The 15,115-nt window shown below is 43.6% G+C and overlaps 1 protein-coding gene across 7 annotated transcripts in view; it reads left to right on the forward strand.

Annotated features, from left to right (window-relative positions):
• Positions 1–15,115, forward strand: part of LOC137519052 (neural-cadherin-like) — a 150,746-nt gene that overhangs the window by 82,241 nt on the left and 53,390 nt on the right. For all 7 annotated transcript variants that reach the window (XM_068237673.1, XM_068237674.1, XM_068237675.1 and 4 more), the window contains one exon: positions 2,890–3,122. In XM_068237673.1, the coding sequence (XP_068093774.1) occupies positions 2,890–3,122 (233 nt within the window). The remainder of the gene's footprint in view (positions 1–2,889; positions 3,123–15,115) is intronic.

Below are 15,115 nucleotides of genomic sequence, written 5' to 3' on the forward strand. Positions count from 1 at the left end.
CTCCTACCAAGCTCAGAAGTAATGGCTGCCACCTGTATAACTCTAGTTATGGAAAGAGAAGGGTGAAAAGCATTCACTGAAATGCTCATAGGCTTAAAGGAGTGTTTATTTATCTTTGTATGTGTCAGAGTGGTGCAACTAAATATTTTGAATTAAAAAAATGTTTGCTTTGGGTACGCTTTAAGTGATAAAGATGCTAATCCTGCATTCAAAACTTTCAAAACGTTTTCTGCTGTTATGATTTGGAGTTATCACATACTTAAGAAACACTGGCCCTTTAGTAGTCAGTGCCAAACAGTTGCATGCTGGGGGTTCTTTTTATCTATAATATATTCCTCCTCTTCCTATTGTTTCCCTGCCTAGCTGCTTATCTGAAACACGATTCCCTGCTCACTTGTGTTTACAAGCAAGGCTGAGGTGACTCAGCGATTGGAGGAGAAAATGAAAAAAAAAGTAAAGGGCAGAAATGACATCTGGATTTAACCTAAACTGTGGGCAAAAGACATGGTTCCCACCAGTAACAGAATTCTCTTCATTTTCTATATAACATTCACTGAAATCAAAACATGGACAGTACAATACATGTGTTATGTAAGTAGATCCAGTATTTAACTACTTATATATGGTTTTTCCCCCCTGGCATAGTACGGCTAATCCTCCTGCTTTAACCAGTTTGCATCCCGCATACAGTATAATCACGTCATTGCAAGTGGCTCCTGAAAGCCACATGACGTGATTATAAGTTGCTGTCATTTAATGAGCACAGCGGGCGTGCTAGCACGCTCCTGGGCTCATTAACCCCCCTCCCCCTAACTACACTACTCTGGCATCCCTTCCCGTGTCTCCGATTCCCCCACCCCCCGCCCGATCCTCTGTAATACCCCCCTCCCCCTCCATGCTGCGATCGGGCAGCATGGAGGATTACAATGTAACAATATTTACCTTACCTTGTTCCAGCGCCGATCGCGATCCTCTCCCTGTAGTCCCGCTGTCAGCCTCACTATGCTGAGTGAATCGGGTCCCGGCTTGATGATGTCATCAAGCCGGGACCCGATCCGGTCAGCATACTGAGGCTGCCAGCGGTACTGCAAGGAGGAGATCGTGATCGCCGGTGGAACAAGGTCAGGTGAGAGATTCTTGCTTCCCTGCGCCTAGCTCTGCAGAGGGGGTGGAGGGGACACCTGGCATTTGGGGAGAAAAAATATCTTAAAGGGCCAACTCCTGGCTATCCATGGGGGGGGGGGGAGATAAAAATTAAAAGGGGCACACAGCCGGCCACAAATAGGGGAAGGGGGAGGCATAAAGGGCATACACCTGGCTATGAATGGGGGGAGGGGGGGTAATAAAAAACACATCTGGCTAACTATGGGGGGGGGGGGGAGATAAACAGGCACGTCTGGTTCACTGAAGTGGGGGGGGGGTTTACAGAGGCACATCAGGGGCTGGGGAAGGGTAACGGGGCACATCTGGCCAAGTATGGGGGAGGGGGGGTATAAAGGAGCACATCTTGATAACTAGGGAGCGGGGAGGATTAAAAAGTGCCACAACAATTAAAGAAAAATCCAAAGCCGCAAAATGGAAAAAAATGCACCTTTATTTCCAAATAATATATTGTCGCCATACATTGTACTAGGATCATACTTTAAACCCTGTAATAACCAGGACAAACAGGCAAATCAAATGTGTAGGTTTAATCTACAGTACCACTTACTATTTTCAAATTATAATTGCTGAAAACTGAGAAATAATTCCTTTTTTCATTTTTTCCCCTTATTACCATTAAAATCTGTACAAAATTAAATAATTCTAAGCTAAATGTACCACCCAAAAAAAGCCTAATTGGTGGCGAAAAAAACAAGGTATAGATCATTTATGTGTGATAAGTAGTGATAAAGTTATTGGCTAATGAATGGGAAGAGTGTGAAATGTAGAAAATTGTTCTGGTTTTTTAGGGGGAAAACCCCAGGGACGCGAACTGGTTAAAGAGACTCTGAAGCGAGAATAAATCTTGCTTCAGAGCTCATAGTTAGCAGGGGCATGTGTGCCCCTGCTAAAACGCCGCTATCCCGCGGCTAAACGGGGGTCCCTTTACCCCCGAACCCACCCCCGCAAACCTTGGTCGCAAACTTGGTCGTGAAATTTTAGTTTCCTGGAGGCAGGGCTAACGGCTGCAGCCCTGCCTCTAGTCGCGTCTATCAGACGCGCATCGCCGCCTCTCCCCCGCCCCTCTCAGTGAAGGCAGACTGAGAGGGGCGGGGAGAGGCGGAGGTACGCGTCTGATAGACGCGCGGGAGGCAGGGCTGCGGCGGTTAGCCCTGCCCCAATGCGGAAGCGCTCCCCCACTGTACAGAGGGGATTTGGGGGTGAAGGGACCCCCGTTAAGCCGCGGGATAGCGGCGTTTTAGCAGGGGCACATATGCCCCTGCTATCTATGAGGTCTGAAGCGAGATTTATTCTCGCTTCAGACTCTCTTTAACCTAATTAGCAATTTTAGTGACAATGGCATGTACGGAGGCTTTGCTATTAACCGCTAAAGTTGGCATGAAATTACACAACAATTACACAAAATTGCAAAATTAGGGTTCCTGTTTACATCTACAAACGAAGTGAATTATGATTTTCCCAAAAATCTTGCTCTGATGGTAGACTGAATATGTTTAGCGTCCTGGCCAATCATGTATCAGGAGTGGAAGGTATCCTCTGATCCAAACAGGAAGTTGGAAAGGCTGTGCAGTCACTCATCATAAGATGCTGCCATACGAAAGGAACCTTGTTAGTTCGGAAGAGGCCTGTGGGGCCGACAGGCTGGAGCTTTATGCACCTTCAACAGGGGGGATAGACTGAAATAAAATACATGTCCTGACATACACAATCTGCTTGTAATTCCAGGTATCACAGCGGAAGAATTCATAGCTCAGAGACCTGACAGTCCCAGTAAATATGAACAGTTGAAGGATCTGCTGGCAGAGATCCTACCCAGCGTACAGGAGAAAGTCCACATCTTCAGCATATTGAATGTTCCTGATTTCCACAACTTCACTGATGTTTGGTTTCTGGCTTCTGGACCTCCACATTACCCGGCTGAAAAGCTGAATGGGATTGTGGCAACCCACCAACACAAGGTCTGATGTAGTCTCTGTCATCTAAGCTTCATGTAACATAAGTGTACACAATGTAGATAATGTGACTGCTGGGTATATTTAGATCCTCTAACACTGAAGTGGTAGTGTTCTTATACTTAAAATGGTCCTGTTGCAATCACCATCTAGGGATGGTCAATGACATGCAAATAATTTCGAGTTGATGCAGGATTATGCAAATTTTGTATGCAAATGTATGCAGCTTGAAATGGACCAATCAAGTTTTACCTCAGCAGGATTTGATTGGTTCATTTTCAAGCTGCATAAATGTACATATAAAATTTACATAATGCTGCACCAGCTCAAGATTATTTGCATCTCATTGACCATCCCTATCACTATCTTCCTATTTGGCAGCAAAGCTGCTAATCCCTGACGAGTCTCCATAGATGATAATCTGACTATGGACCCGATTTCTGGGTCCATAGTCAGATTTCTGATCAGAAACAGTTGATATTTTTTTTTATTTAAGAAGGTATAATCCATACTTTATTATTATTATTTTATTCATATAATGCCAACATTTTCCATAGCACTGTACATAGCACAAAACAAACAGTGGGGAACATAGATGCATAAAAGGTACAAACTGTACAATCAGGACAGCCAGCAATATACAGTGGGTTGCAAAAGTATTCGGCCCCCTTGAAGTTTTCCACATTTTGTCACATTACTGCCACAAACATGCATCAATTTTATTGGAATTCCACGTGAAAGACCAATACAAAGTGGTGTACATGTAAGAAGTGGATCGAAAATCATACATCATTCCAAACATTTCTTACAAATAAATAACTGCAAAGTGGGGTGTGCGTAATTATTCGGGCCCCCTGAGTCAATACTTTGTAGAACCATCTTTTGCTGCAATTACAGCTGCCAGTCTTTTAGGGTATGTCTCTACCAGCTTTGCACATCTAGAGACTGAAATCCTTGCCCATTCTTCTTTGCAAAACAGCTCCAGCTCAGTCAGATTAGATGGACAGCGTTTGTGAACAGCAGTTTTCAGATCTTGCCACAGATTCTCGATTGGATTTAGATCTGGACTTTGACTGGGCCATTCTAACACATAGATATGTTTTGTTTTAAACCATTCCATTGTTGCCCTGGCTTTATGTTTAGGGTCATTGTCCTGCTGGAAGGTGAACATCCGCCCCAGTCTCAAGTCTTTTGCAGTCTCCAAGTGGTTTTTTTCCAAGTTTGCCCTGTATTTGGCTCCATCCATCTTCCCATCAACTCTGACCAGCTTCCCTGTCCCTGCTGAAGAGATGCACCCCCAGAGCATGATGCTGCCACCACCATATTCGACAGTGGGGATGGTGTGTTCAGAGTGATGTGCAGTGTTAGTTTTCCGCCACACATAGCGTTTTGCATTTTGGCCCAAAAGTTCCATTTTGGTCTCATCTGACCAGAGCACCTTCTTCCACATGGTTGCCGTGTCCCCCACATAGCTTGTGGCAAACTGCAAACGGGACTTCTTATGCTTTCTGTTAACAATGCCTTTCTTCTTGCCACTCTTCCACAAAAGCCAACTTTGTATAGTGCATGACTAATAGTTGTCCTATGGACAGAGTCTCCCACCTGAGCTGTAGATCTCTGCAGCTCGTCCAGAGTCACCATGGGCCTCTTGACTGCATTTCTGATCAGCGCTCTCCTTGTTCGGCCTGTGAGTTTAGGTGGATGGCCTTGTCTTGGTAGGTTTACAGTTGTGCCATACTCCTTCCATTTATGAATGATCGCTTGAACAGTGCTCCGTGGGATGTTCAAGGCTTTGGAAATCTTTTTGTAGCCTAAGCCTGCTTTAAATTTCTCAATAACTTGATCCCTGATCTGTTTTGTGTGTTCTTTGGACTTCACGGTGTTGTTGCTCCCATTATTCTCTTAGACAACCTCTGAGGCTCTCACAGAGCATCTGTATTTGTACTGACATTAGATTACACACAGGTGCACTCTATTTAGTCATTAGCACTCATCAGGCAATGTCTATAGGCAACTGACTGCACTCAGATCAAAGGGGGCCGAATAATTACGCACACACCACTTTGCAGTTATTTATTTGTAAAAAATGTTTGGAATCATGTATGATCTTCGTTCCACTTCTCATGTGTACACCACTTTGTGTTGGTCTTTCATGTGGAATTCCAATAAAATTGATTCATGTTTGTGGCAGTAATATGACAAAATGTGGAAAACTTCAAGGGGGCCGAATACTTTTGCAACCCACTGTAAATACATACAGAGTTGATGTGTGGTTTGAGATATCCCTAATACTGGTGCATGTTCATATGATAAATGACATCACAGTAATAGGCACCAGAAGGAAGTCCCTGCCCTTGCAAACTTACAATCTAGAGATACTTTCCTTACTTCAAGTTTCTTTTAATCCATATGTGTGTGGAAATAAACTATATATATAAAAGTGTGTGTGTGTGTGTGTGTGTGTGTGTGTGTGTGTGTGTGTGTGTGTGTGTGTGTGTGTGTGTGTGTGTGTGTGTGTGTGTGTGTGTGTGTGTGTGGCGATCACGCAAAAACACCTTGACCGATTTGAACGAAACTTGGTATACAGATCCCTTACTACCTGGGGTGATATGTTCTGGGGGTCTCGCAGCCCCCCTGCACACGTGGGTGGAGCTACAAACAGCCAATCAGATTTCACCCATTCAAGTCAATGGAAACAATGTAAAAGGCTGCCATTCTCACAGTAATCAAGCCAGAGTCCCCACACTTGGCACAGTTGGTCACTTGGTGACCGAGGTTACAAAGCCAGGAAAAGTGGGCGGAGCATAAAACAGCCAATCAAATTTCAGCCATTCATTTTAATTGGGAAAATGTAAACTGCAATCATTCTTAGATTGTTAATCGCAGGGTTCTCAAACTTGCCACAGTTGGTCACTGGGTGAATGCGATTAAGATTCAAGAAAGTGGGTGGAGCCTACAACAGCCAATCGAAATTCACCTATTGATTTTCAAGGGGAATATTTAAACTGCTGCCATTCTTACACTGTTAATGGCAGAGGCTTCAAACTTGCTACAGTCGGTCTTTGGGTGACTGGGGTCCAAATTCTCAAAAGGAGCGGGGCCACAAACAGCCAATCAGATTTCCTTGGTGGATAAACTGCTTCCATTCACACATTTTTGATGCCAGGAACCTGAAAGCTCACAAACTTGGTAATTGAGTGACTGTGTGTCCAGGTTACAAAAAGTGGGTGGAGCCAAAAACAAATTTTACTAGGAAAATATATACTGTAGACATTCTTACACCGTTAATGGCAGTGTTCTCAAACTTTGCACAGTTGGTCACTAGGTGAATGAGATTAAGAATTTGGAAGGTAGGTGGAGTCTACAACAGCCAATAAAAATTCACCTTTCGATTTTCAAGGGGAATATTTAAGCTTCTACCATTCTTATACTGTTATTAGCAGATGCCTCAAACCTGGTACAGTCGGCCATTGGGTGATTAGGGTTCAAAATCAGAAAGGGGGCGGAGTCACAAACAGCCATTCAGATTTGTTTAATTTTCAATGGGAATATACACGGTATTGATACCAAGGACCCCAAAGCTGATAAACCTGATAATTGAGTGACTGTATGTCAAGGTTAGAAAAAGTGTGCGGCACCAACAACTTAATTTTTTACATGGCATGGTTCCCAAACTTGACACAATTGGCCACTGGGTGACTGGGATTAATATTCAGAAATGTGGATGGAGCCTAAAAACAGCCAATCAAAATTCACCTATTGATTTTCAAGGGGGAACATTTACATTGCTACCATTCTTACACTGTTAATGGCAGAGGTCTCAAACCTGATACAGTCAGTTATTGACTGGGGTCCAAATTCACTAAAGTGGGTGGAGCCACAAACAGCCAATCAGATTTTTTAGATTGATTTCAGCCATTCTGTTATTGGCAGGGTTCTCCAACTTGACACAGTTGGCCACTGGGTGACTGGGACTAAGATTCAGGAAAGTGGGTGGAGCCTACAGCAGCCAATCAAAATTCACCTTCTGATTTTAAAGGGGAATATTTACATTGCTCCCATTCATACACACTTAATGGCAGAGGCCTCAAATCTGGTACAGTCAGTCACTGGGAGACTGGGGTTTAAATTCTGAAAAGGGAGTGGGCCAAAACAGCCAATCAGATTTGTTTAATTTCAATGGTAAAATGCAACTTATTGATGCCAAAGACCCCACAGCTCATAAACGTAGTCATTGAGTGACTGTATGTCAATGTTATACATAGTGGGCAGAGCCAGAATCAACTAACTTTTTACATGGGAAAATATAAATTGCAGCTATTCTTACACTATTAATGGCAGGGTTCTCAAACTTGACACAGTTGGTCACTGGGGGACTAGGATTAATATTCGGAAAAGTAGGTGGAGCCTAGAAGAGCCAATCAAATTCACATATTGATTTTTAAGGGGAATATTGAAACTGCTGTCATTCTTACACTGTTAATGGCAGAGGCCTTAAACCTGCTACAGTCGGTCATCAAGTGACTGGGGTTCAAATTCACTAAAGGGGTGAAGCCACAAACAGCCAATCAGATTTGATTTTTTTAGATAAACTGCTTCCATTCACACAATTTTGATGCCAGGAACCCAAAATCTCACAAAATTGGTCATTGAGTAGCAGGGCCGGGCAGAGGCATAGGCTGGAGAGGCTCCAGCCTCAGGGCGCAGTGTAGGAGGGGGCGCACAATTCATTCAGCTGTCATTCCTAATTGTGTTTGAAGCAGAAAGAAATAAGAAAAGGGGATACATAGCAGTGACTGCAAACCAGATAACTAGATATTAACCTCCTGCCGCCCGCGTCACGCCAGTAGGCGTGGCCGCGGCGGCAGCCCCAGGACCGCCTAACGCCAATTGTCGTAAAGTCCTGGGGCTCTGTTTTGCATGAGATCGCGCGCATGGTGCGCGCGCATCTCATGCTCGGAGGGCGGAGCTATTGCCGCTCGGGAGACTGTTAGACGGCGATCACGCCGTCTATTTACTAGGTGCAGCACTGCGATGAGCAGCAGCGCTGCACTGGGGACAGCCGTGTGACACGGTTGTCCCCATGGGGGACAAGAGAGTGATCGGCTCTCATAGGCAGAAGCCTATGACAGCCGATCGCCGTAATTGGCCGGCTGTGGCGAGGGAGGGAGCGAGGGAGGGAAGGGATTTAAAGAAAGAGGGTTTTTTTTTTTAAAAAGTGACACAAATATTTATAAAAAAAAAAATAAACGGGGGGAGCGATCAGACCCCACCAACAGAGAGCTCTGTTGGTGGGGAGAAAAGGGGGGGGGGATCACTTGTGTGCTGAGTTGTGCGGCCCTGCAGCTTGGCCTTAAAAATGGCCTGGTCACTAGGGGGGTTTAGCCCTGCAGTCCTCAAGTGGTTAAGGTGTTGGGGAGGTTGTGGGCCCTGTGGCACCTCTTAGTCTAATAGCAATCAGTGTGTGACGGCTGGGGTGGCAGGGATGGAGGGGCGCACTTTGGTGTCTCAGCCTTGGGTGCTGGAGGACCTTGTCCCGCCTCTGTTGAGTAGTGACTGTGTGTCAAGGTTACAAAAAGTGGGTGGAGTCAAAAACAGATTTTTCTGGGAAATTGTAAACTGCAGCCCTTCTTCACTGTTAATGGCAGGGTTCTCAAGCTTTGCACAGTTGGTTACTGTGTGACTGGGATTAATATTCAGGAAAGTGGGTGGAGCCTAAAAAAGCAAATCAAAATCACCTGTTGATTTTCAAGGGGAATATTAAAATTTCTACCATTCTTGCACTGTTAATGGCACAAGCCTCAAACCTGGTACAGTTAGTCATTGGGGTTCAAATTCAGGAAAGGGGACAGAGCCACAAACAGTTTCATTTCTTGGGAAAATGCGCTTGCACGTGAGCAAGCGCCGGTTTTGGCGTGAAACGGCTGTAGTGTCGTCCTGTTCACCCCCCGGTCACCCTTCCCAGCTCACCAGACACCCTCCACCACCCAGGTTTGATGCATCTTTACTATTTGTCAAAGGCAGGGGTCACACTTGTCTTTCAGTTTCTACACTTTTCAGAAAACTGAAAGACAAATGTGACCTCTACCTTACAACAGCTAATGTAATTTATAGAGAAAACTGACAAATTGCGCAAGATGTCAGTTTTTTTTCTGCATGCGAAATCTGCATTAAAGTGTGACCTAGCTCATTGATTAACATGAGTTCTCAGTTGAAGTCAGTTTTTCTGTGCAGAAAACGCGTACGAAAGCCGGTAAGTGTGACCCCTGCCAAACTGTTGCATTCGTGGCTGTATGCTGTTTACTGAATAAAAGGTCTTAAAGAGACAGGTGCACAGTCATCTCTTTATGTGCTTTACAAATACAAATTTCACTGGGAAAATGTAAACTGCAGCCATTCTTACACTGTTAATGGCAGGGTTCTTAAACTTTGCACAGTTGGTCACTCAGTGAATGGGATTAATATTCAGAAAAGAGGGTGGAGCCTACAAAAGTGTATAAAGCTTCACCTATTGCTTTTCAAGGGAATATTTAATGACCATTCTTGCACTGTTAATGGCACAGGCCTCAAACCTGGTACAGTTGGTCATTGGGTGACTGGGGTTCAAATTCAGAAAAGGGGGTGGAGCCACAAACAACCCATCAGATTTTTTCATTTCAATGCAAATTATTGATGCCAAAGACTACAAAGCTCACAAACTTGGTCAATGAGTAATTGTGTGTTAGGGTTAGAAAAAGTGGGTAGAGCCGACACCAGCAAAATACATACCCGGGCAACACCGGGCAATCAGCTAGTGATAATATATAATAAACGATCAAATAATTTTAGGCACAGCTAACATGGTCATGAGGAAAAAAAAACGTGCAGCCCATTTCAGTTTTAAGGTTTTGAACATCAGGGCATAATAAAAAAAAATATCTGGCCCTTAGCAGTCTTAAAATTAGATAAATACAACCACAGATGAACAACAGCACATGCGGTATTATACCATGTCATTATTTCTTTTATAACCATTTAATCAAGTCAAAAAGCTGAATCAATAAGTGTTCCGTACACCCTTACCACTTCTACAGGAATAAGGAGCTGAAGCTGCTAACCAAATGCACTGGATTCATTGTTCAGTGTGTAAAATAAGAAGTTTTGGCAATTTGCTGGGCTGGAACATTCAGGTATGTTATTACTATGCCAAGGAGGAAAGACATCGGCAGGGATGAAAGATAAGCTATTTTGCTGCCCATCAATCTGGTGAGGGCTATAATGTCCAATCCAAACAATTTGAAGTCATTCTCCATGTGTAACTCTAGCAACGCACTGCATGTTCTGGGTCTTGACAACAAAATCCGTTGCATTGCAGGGTAGCTGATGAGGTGTGAGCTTTTCATAGACTTTGAATTGCACCACATCACCTTGTCAGGTCCGAATTCATATAATAGGAGCCTATAAACACAGGTGTCCTGAAACCTTAGACCTTGCCCTTCCTGAACCTACAAACCCCAACCACAAGTGTGCTGGCTGGCTCAGCTGTCACTTCTCAATTCCCAATTCTCAGTTCCCTTGCTCATCATAGCTACAGGCAGGGTCGGACTGGGCTACAGTAGTACAGTTTTGTCCCTCGGTGGGCCCCCCTCCAGGTCTCTGGTGGGCCCCCCTCCTTGTCTGACAGAGCTCCAATTGCTGCCTGCAGCACAAAAATTCTCTTCTCAGTGCTGTAATCACTCATGCTGAGAGCAGTGGCGTAGCTAAGGAGCTGTAGGCCTCGATGCAAATTTTACAATGGGGCCCCCCAAGCACTCTATACATAACAATTGATACGACGCACCAAAACCAGCCAATGGCAACTACAGTGTCAGAGGTGCAAGAAGGGGATGGGAAATAGCTTGTTAATGATTACCACTGTTCAAAGTATCTATAGAAGTGATTATTATGAGCAAAGGACCAATAGAGAGGTAATACTGTAGTTGAGGGAGGGCCCTTCAGGGCCCCTTTGGCCTAAGGGCCCCGATGCGATCGCAACCTCTGCGGTCGCAACCTCTGCAAAGTAGGACATTACTTTATATTGAAGGAGGGGACTCTATGCAATGCGGGCAGCATGGTGGCGTAGTGGTTAGCTCTCTCGCCTTGCAGCGCTGGGTCCCAGGTTCGAATCCCAGCCAGGGCACTATCTGCAAAGAGTTTGTATGTTCTCTCCGTGTCTGCGTGGGTTTCCTCCGGGCACTCCGGTTTCCTCCCACATTCCAAAAACATACAGATAAGTTAATTGGCTCCCCCTAAAAATTGGCCCTAGACTACAGTACTTAAACTACATAATATAGACATATGGCAATGGTAGGGATTAGATTGTGAGCTCCTTTGAGGGACAGTTAGTGACAAGACAATATATATATATATATACTGTACAGCGCTGCGTAATATGTCGGCGCTATATAAATACATAATAATAATAATAATAATAATAATAAAAGTTTTGCTGGGCAGCAGTGTCTCTGAATTACAATGCTGCTAAGATCATGTACATTTGGCCCTGTCCATAATACATCATGACCACGCCCACCTTCCGGTGCATGGTCACGCCCTTTTTTCACCGCAATCATGGGATGTGTGGGCCCCAGGTTGAAATTTCTTTGGTGGGCCCCCAGTGTCCCAGTCCGACCCTGGGTGAAGTAGTTTTGCGCCTGCGCGATACACTCTGGACAACATGGATTTGATTGGCACCTGCCTTGCTCTGTGTTGTAGCAGTGATTCAGTTACATTAGATGGGACAGAAAAGCATACAGCAGTGTGGCAGCACAGCACATGTATGTGCCCATCACACAGAGCTTTTTCCACACTGATACATGTTTCTGAAATCCGCTCTGTGATGTAAAAGTTTGCTTAGAACCTTAGAGCTCGTTTCCATTACCGGTGGGGCGGCGGGTTTCCATACATGTGAATTTGGACGGGTAATTGCAGCAGATTGATATTAATAGGCTGCTTCGAAATTCATGCGCGGGGAGAAAAATGGAAGGTCGGCAGCATTTTTTTCGTATTACACATGCAAATTCCTATATCCAGGCATAGCATGACCAGAAGGGCTCAGATTTGTACTTGCAACAGACTAAGTGGCGGCGTCCATTGCGAAGACAGATGCCGGCACAAGTGGAAACAGGCCCGAAGACTAAAGGTGGCCACACACGATACAATAAAATGATCCGATTTTACAGTAATTCGATAAAAACGATCGGATCTCCCGAAAAAAATCGAAAGCTTTTTTTTCATTCGACTGAAAAATCGGATCGGATTTCTCGTTTTGTACGATTTTTATCGATCCGGAATGCTAGATATTTTTCTTCAATTTCTCTAAAGATTGTATGGTGTGTGTTTGCCAATTTATTAATATACACACCCTAGCAATTTTGTCACTTTCCGATCATTTTTATCATAATTGGGGAAAAATTTAACATAGGTGTGTGGTATAGTGGTCAGATTTTTGAAATGTTACAATCAGTCAGAAAAATTGAATGCAATTCTTAAATTGAACAGATATTTAAAAAATTGTATGGTGTGTGTGGCCTCCTTAACCTGGGTATGCACATCCAATACTGACTGGACAGCTTTACTCCTTCCATGTAGCTTACCTACACAAGTCTGTTGGACCTCATACTACATGGAATGGTGAAACTGGCCAATCAAAATTGAGTCTGTGTACGCACCTTTAAGGCCCTTTTCCACTAGCAATCGCAATCACAAACGCCATGATTGCGATTTTTCATTAATTTTGTTATGCGATTGCGATTTTTCATTTGCATTGCATTATTCCTCTTAAAATTGCTCCAGAAAATGATTGCGATTTTCAAATCGAATCACTATAGTGGAAAATACTTCTCATGATTTCTATGATAAAGTAGCAACTCTAGCGATTTTGCGATTCAGCTGTGTAGTGGAAAAAGGCCCTATAGCTTGTGAACAAGTAGTCTGTGTGATGCACTTTTATGTTATTGCCATTATTTGTCTCTGGTCACAATATCTGTGATGTGTGTTTTCTCTGTGGAGTGCTTTGGGCACTGCTTGGGACCCCTTTCAGTAATTTGGTTCAGCCCTCACCAGGCGTATCATTAGGCGGATTGATCCGAGGCACCTTCCGAAATCTATCGCAGTGTGGCCCTGAACGTTGCCCTGCCACAGTGTCCCGAATATTGATGGATGTCAGAGAGGCATCTCTGTTGCTATGGCGCCACAGCCACTAGGCCTCTTGCACTCGACATGCGATTCCGATTGCGATTTTAATCGATTTTCACATGCAATTCCGATTTTACTGCATGCTGTTTTTTTTCTGTTTTTTTTTTTTTTTTTTGTAATAGCATCCAGGGAAAATGCAGAATAGCAAATCAGAATAGCAAATCGGATTTGCAGTGTGCGGTGGGGCCTTACAGTGGGCCATTACATCAGTGCTCAGAAATCCTTACCCCGTATCCAGGGGGGCGGAAGCTTGCAGGGGCGGAGCTACAGATTCCTTCCACTGCACAGCAGCAGACATCACATGGGGTGGGGCAGCCAGCGAGGGAAGAGTGAGCCTAAAGGTGGCCACACACTATACAAAAAAATGATCTGATTTTTACAGCAATTCGAGAAAAATAATCGTATCTCCCGAAAAAAAACGAAAGCGTTTTTTTTTTCATTCGACTGAAAAATCCGATCGGATTTCCCGTTTTCATTGATTTTTATCGATCCGGAATGTATGGTGTGTGTTAGAGTTTCCAATCATTTTTATCATAATTGGGGAAAAATTGAACATAGGTGTGTGTGGTACATTGGTCATATTCTTTAAAATGTTAAAATCAGTCAGAAAAATTGATTGCAATTCTTAACAGATATTTCAAAAATTGTATGGTGTGTGGCCACCTTTACTTTTCCCTCATAAGCTACCCGGCAGCCAATGAGGCTGAGAATTCCAAACTAATTTTTTTTATAGAATGTAACATAAAAAATCTGACCAAAGTATCACACTTGTGTTCAATTTTACACAATAATGATAAAAAAAAACTCTGAAAAAATTGCTTGTGTCTATACATCAGTAAACTGACAATCTACCCTACACCATTCAATTTTCAGAACAATTGATCAGAAAAATCCACTACATTTGATCATCATATATCGGGGAAAAGGAAAACAAATCGAAAATTGGATCAGATTTCTCACTCGAATAGAACAAAAACCTTTTGTTTCGGATCGCCGTTGTTTTCGACTTGGTGTAAAATTGGATCTCTTCATTGTATGGTGTGTGGCCACCCCAACAGTGTAGTTATAATCAAAGACATTTTAAAACTTTGTTGAAAATCCAGTCCACTTGTGGAATAATGACATAACGCAAAGTAAACAATATAATTGGTATTTATGAAAGATTTACAGTTACATACATAGCAAAACATTCGGTAGTTCTTACTTCTAGAGGATTTGCCTTCAGCAGGGCGGCTGTTGCCTGAAAAGCAAGCTCTTGTTCCACCAATCACATTACAGATTGTCACGTTACCTGTTTATATATTTTACTCTCAGTCTTAGTAAAGCTATTTTGTTATAAGCTGATTCAAAAACAGAGTCCTCTAGTTCAATCAATTGGCCAAAAAATACTGTATAAAAAGAGTTGTCCCTGTTATCTCTGCTGTGTTGTCGGCCCTTTGTAGGCTACATGAGGCTTCTAGTGTCCATGAAGGGAATTGCTGGCAGGAAGCTATTTGTGTGCAGTAAAATGTCTCCCATCAGGACCAGCACAAGTGAGATATGACAGTGTGTGATATACAAGAGGACCCCATAGTGTGACAGGGAGAGATACTCCAAGTGGAAGGTGGCATTGAGTAGACAATAAGCAAGGGTAAGGGGAACAGTTGGCAGAGGGGCCATAAATGGAATCTATATGTGTGCTGACCAGTGATAGATAAGTGAATGTAAATAGGAACAGGGAACTAATGGAGGAGTAATGCTAGGCACACCATACCATTTTCTGGCAGATTTACCTGGCTGATTGA

The sequence above is a fragment of the Hyperolius riggenbachi genome, chromosome 5, assembly GCF_040937935.1.
Source record: "Hyperolius riggenbachi isolate aHypRig1 chromosome 5, aHypRig1.pri, whole genome shotgun sequence".
Taxonomy (NCBI): domain Eukaryota; kingdom Metazoa; phylum Chordata; class Amphibia; order Anura; family Hyperoliidae; genus Hyperolius; species Hyperolius riggenbachi.